Source organism: Mesitornis unicolor, unplaced genomic scaffold (genome assembly GCF_000695765.1).
Source record: "Mesitornis unicolor isolate BGI_N332 unplaced genomic scaffold, ASM69576v1 scaffold5001, whole genome shotgun sequence".
NCBI classification, from domain to species: Eukaryota; Metazoa; Chordata; class Aves; order Mesitornithiformes; family Mesitornithidae; genus Mesitornis; species Mesitornis unicolor.
The window spans coordinates 1,592-6,124 of NW_010164328.1; the positions used below are offsets into that span (position 1 = coordinate 1,592).

The following is a 4,533-nucleotide window of genomic DNA, read 5'->3' on the forward strand; positions in this document are numbered from 1 at the left end:
AGCCGGGCATCGCCCCAGGGAGACCGGGCTCCCTGCGGGGAATCACAGGCCCCTGCAGGCAGCGGTGCTGGCTTCCTCTGCTTGGGGGGCGGAGGGCAGGTAAATCGGTTGATAGTGGATGTGAAGGAGCAGTTTTCTCGGTACTCCTTACTTAGTAGTGCTCATTAATTTATACTGACAGGGAATGAGCTAAAGCTGTGATGTAGCAAGACAAGGCAGTGCCCTGTGAGTTGAAAACATACTAATAAACATGTCCTTCCCTGCCTCATAGGTCCACACTTCCCATTATTCACTGACTTCTGACAGTTGGAATATATTGGTACTTTGGATAGGAGAAATCCAATTATGGCAGTTGTTTACATTAAACTGCCCATAGGTTTCAAGATTCATAGTAGTGTAGTCATATTTGTCTGGTATTTTTTTGTGTTTTTTTTTTCTTGTTACATAGGGTCAAAGTCAGAGTGGTGGACATGGTCCTGGTGGTGGCAAGAAGGATGACAAGGTAACTAAAGACAAAACAAAGGCTTTTACTTACAGGGTGAACTACAGGTATGCTACTACAAAGGCTGGCTGCAATAGGCTTTATTTTACAAATATTTTTGTGCTGGTACTCAGAACTACATAAAATTACGCTTCTACTAGCTTTGACGAAATGTCTTGTCTCTTCTGGGTGCACATTAGAGAAAACAGAAGAGGGGGCTTAACTGTAAAGGAAAACTAATTATTTGGCAATAGTAATTTCTCTTTAAAAAGAATAAAAAACCATGAATCTGTCTGGGTCAGGAAAGGCTCCTTGTCTTCAAGCTGCCACTTTAGTAACTGGTTTTGGATTGAAAATTACATTATACTGTCACCTGCATGAGGTCTGTACCCCATGTTGTCAGCCCTTAGGTGCCTTTCCTGTTTCCTTTGGAGATGGAAGTACAATGTACATGGCGAGCTCTGTCTCAGCAAACTGAATGCACATTACCTAGTGATTAAAATGCAACAGAAATTTTCGGATTCAGTATTTTCCTTATCCTTTAATGTATGAGTTTTGTTTGTGATTTATTTCAGGCTTCAGCCTTCAGTGTTTTAGATTCACTGAAAATTGGCAGAAATCTAAAAAAGAGGGATTAAAATAAGCAGGAGAATACATTTTTTAACTTTCTTAAGAATATTTATCTTGGGCTTCTCACCATGTATCATAAAGGAGACAGTTTTGTTATGTAGCCAGTCAGCTTAGGTTGAGCTCTCTCTTTCTGTGCCCCTAGCAGCTGTGTGTATTTTTTCATTGTCAATATCCTGATTTTTTCATGGAATTCTTTTTTTGAATTAGGATAAGAAGAAGAAATATGAACCTCCAGTTCCAACCAGAGTGGGGAAAAAGAAGAAGAAAACAAAGGGACCAGATGCTGCCAGCAAACTCCCCCTGGGTAAGCATTCAGCAGTCCTGTGGAGTCTCTGCCTTTTGAGATGTGCAGAGCCATCATTTTCCCTAGATCTGACTGTATATAGGTCGCAAATAATTAAACAGAAGGCTAAATGTAATTTTATTTCTAAATAATGTAAAAAACCCCCACAAAATAAGATTGTTACTATGCAAGATGGAGCCTATGGATTGCCAAGTAAGAGAGAGAAAGAAATTGAAATGAGAAGAAATGCAGGGCAAATGCTATCTTTAAAAATCTTTTTTTACCTAAAATTACAATGGGACAAGTAAAAGAGTGGCTGCTGCTCATATAGAAGTTACTGTCAGAAAATGAAGCAGAATTTCTGGTATTGAATTGGTGAATAGTTGATACCATGTCAAACCTGGTCTAAAATATTGTGATTCTACTTTGATTTTAGTGACTCCTCACACACAGTGTAGACTCAAATTGTTGAAATTGGAGAGAATTAAAGATTACCTCTTAATGGAGGAAGAATTTATCAGAAATCAAGAGCAGATGAAACCTTTGGAAGAAAAACAAGAGGTGAGGTTTGAGTGACTTTTACTATTACAATAAGTGCTCCAATGTAAACTACTTCATACAAAAGCAATAGAAATAAAGTGCCATGAATGTGTAAGTCAGTAAAAACATACTATGTGTATTACAATTCTTCATTAGATCTCAATTACAATTCAGAAAGTGGGATTTTTTTTTGTAGTGGTCTAATGGTTTTAGCCCAGCAAAGACAGGTGCTGTTGTGTTTGGTGTGAACTGTTGAGCCAGTGTTGTACAAGGATTTTTTTCCTGTGTTCTTGAGTTGTTTCTTGGATTCTTCTTGACAACAGGAAGAGAGATCCAAGGTGGATGATCTGAGGGGAACACCGATGTCTGTGGGTACCTTGGAGGAGATCATCGATGACAACCATGCTATTGTGTCCACGTCAGTAGGATCGGAGCACTACGTCAGTATTCTGTCCTTTGTGGACAAGGATCTGTTGGAGCCAGGCTGCTCTGTTTTGCTAAATCATAAGGTGATTTGTTTTTATAAAATGAAGCCCAAGTTCCTGTACTGTTTTTAACTGGTCTTTTTTTCTGAGAATCACACAATCATGGGGTCTGAGAGTTAATGCTGTTTATTTCACGCAGCTAAATAGATAGGCATTGAGTATAGGCTTGAGCTTGTATTAATAGTGCTGCTTGCTTTCTTTGACAAATCTTTATGCTTAAATTAGGTTCATGCTGTGATAGGAGTCCTGATGGATGACACAGACCCTTTAGTTACTGTGATGAAAGTGGAGAAAGCTCCTCAAGAAACATATGCGGACATTGGTGGCCTTGACAACCAGATTCAAGAAATCAAGGTATTTGATTGTACTAACTGACACTGATCGGTAAGCTCACAATGTAACTGTTGTGCTGGGAGCTCAAAAGTGTAACAGCAGGATCAGCCTCTGTTTGTGTAGTGTTCTTTTGTATCTTGCTGTAGCACATTTCTTTATTTGGTTTTGCTGGGCAGACTCATGGACCTGAATCTCTTGAGTGGGTAGCATGCCAAGTCACAAACCCTACACACAGAAACCTCTCACAGTTGCTGTGGAATCTGTAGAGCCTTGAGCTCATAAAATCTCTGCAGTAACTTACTATTTGCAGTATACTTACTAGGTGTGTCTTGAAATCAGTTAAGTTCTTTTTGCCTCCATTACTTTTATTAATGCTGTTCTCAAGATCACCACAGAACTTATGTGGAAAGCACTCACTCTTTATGAAAACTCAGGCTGGTTTTTCTTGTGCTGCAGGAGTCTGTGGAGCTTCCTCTCACCCATCCTGAGTATTACGAAGAGATGGGTATAAAGCCACCCAAAGGAGTCATTCTGTATGGCCCACCTGGCACAGGTATCTTACAGTATAGTAACAACTGCTGACCTAATGCAAGTAAAATAAATTATGCTTTCTTAGTATTAAAGCTTTGCCAAGTGTGTCACAAATTTCATAGGACTGTTTTGTTAAAGCACTTCTACCCTCTACTCCACAAACAAATGATAGTATTTCTTTCCAACTAAAACCAGGTAAAACTTTACTGGCCAAAGCAGTGGCAAACCAAACTTCAGCAACCTTCCTGAGAGTGGTTGGTTCAGAGCTCATACAGAAGTACTTGGGTGATGGCCCAAAGCTCGTGCGTGAGCTGTTCCGTGTGGCTGAGGAGCACGCTCCGTCCATCGTCTTCATTGATGAGATTGATGCCATTGGCACAAAGAGGTACAGTGTCCAGCTCCCGCGTCACACACAAGTATGGCCAGGGACAGTAAAAGGTTTACTAGAAATGCTGCTTCTGCAACAATATTGATACTTTCTTAGCTCTGCTACCATTTTCAAAGTACTCTTTTTGACGTAAGCATTTTTAGCAAGTAAAACTTCAAATAACTTCATTGACACTAAAATATGTCACAACATTTTCATATTAAATAGATATGACCGGAGACTTAATCTCTGTTCTCTTGCTGCCTGGTAGCATCTCTGTGATATAGTGTCTTAAACAGAGGGAGACACTATGTATAAATTAATGTGGTATCCTTTAAGTGCAAATCCAAATATACAGTAATTTGCTTTAGTGATTCAACAGTAAAGCAGTGCACGTAATACAGAATGTATCTGTCACTTGCCTCTCCAGATAGGTGGCTAAGTACTTATGTTCTGAGAATATTATATGGCTTAGTTACAGGCTGTGATGTCATGGAGAAGCATTGCTTGTGCCACGCTAAACTGCTGTTCGGCCTGTGTCCAAGTTGTGTTACTTCGAAAATTCTGTAATTTTCTTTGACTTGATCGCTGTCACTTTCCGCAGCTACAAGAATAGTGCAGTGTCTCTTTACTTACCTGGATGTCATGATGACATTATGAAAACCTACTTTCCGTTTTCTGTGGGTGAACATTAAATTAAAATTCTGTTATGGGTGTTTACAAAAAATCCACACACTATTTTGTTTTTATGTTTGTGACAGTTATGTGAAGTATGTTCTTAAATTTGCATAGTGCTTTTCCTGACAATATTGTTTTCTTAAAGGTATGACTCGAATTCAGGTGGTGAGAGAGAGATCCAGCGTACGATGCTGGAGCTGCTGAA

The 4,533-nt window shown here is 39.5% G+C and overlaps 1 protein-coding gene across 1 annotated transcript in view; it reads left to right on the forward strand.

The window, feature by feature from the left end:
• Nucleotides 1-448: 448 nt before the first annotated feature.
• The window catches only part of LOC104548282 (26S protease regulatory subunit 4-like), a gene marked incomplete at its 5' end in the record, with an annotated part of 7,133 nt that continues 3,048 nt past the window's right edge, over nt 449-4,533 (forward strand). The window contains 8 exon segments of the mRNA XM_010194266.1: nt 449-502; nt 1,319-1,415; nt 1,831-1,955; nt 2,258-2,443; nt 2,645-2,773; nt 3,209-3,305; nt 3,479-3,668; nt 4,474-4,531. Of these exon segments, the coding sequence (XP_010192568.1) occupies nt 449-502; nt 1,319-1,415; nt 1,831-1,955; nt 2,258-2,443; nt 2,645-2,773; nt 3,209-3,305; nt 3,479-3,668; nt 4,474-4,531 (936 nt within the window).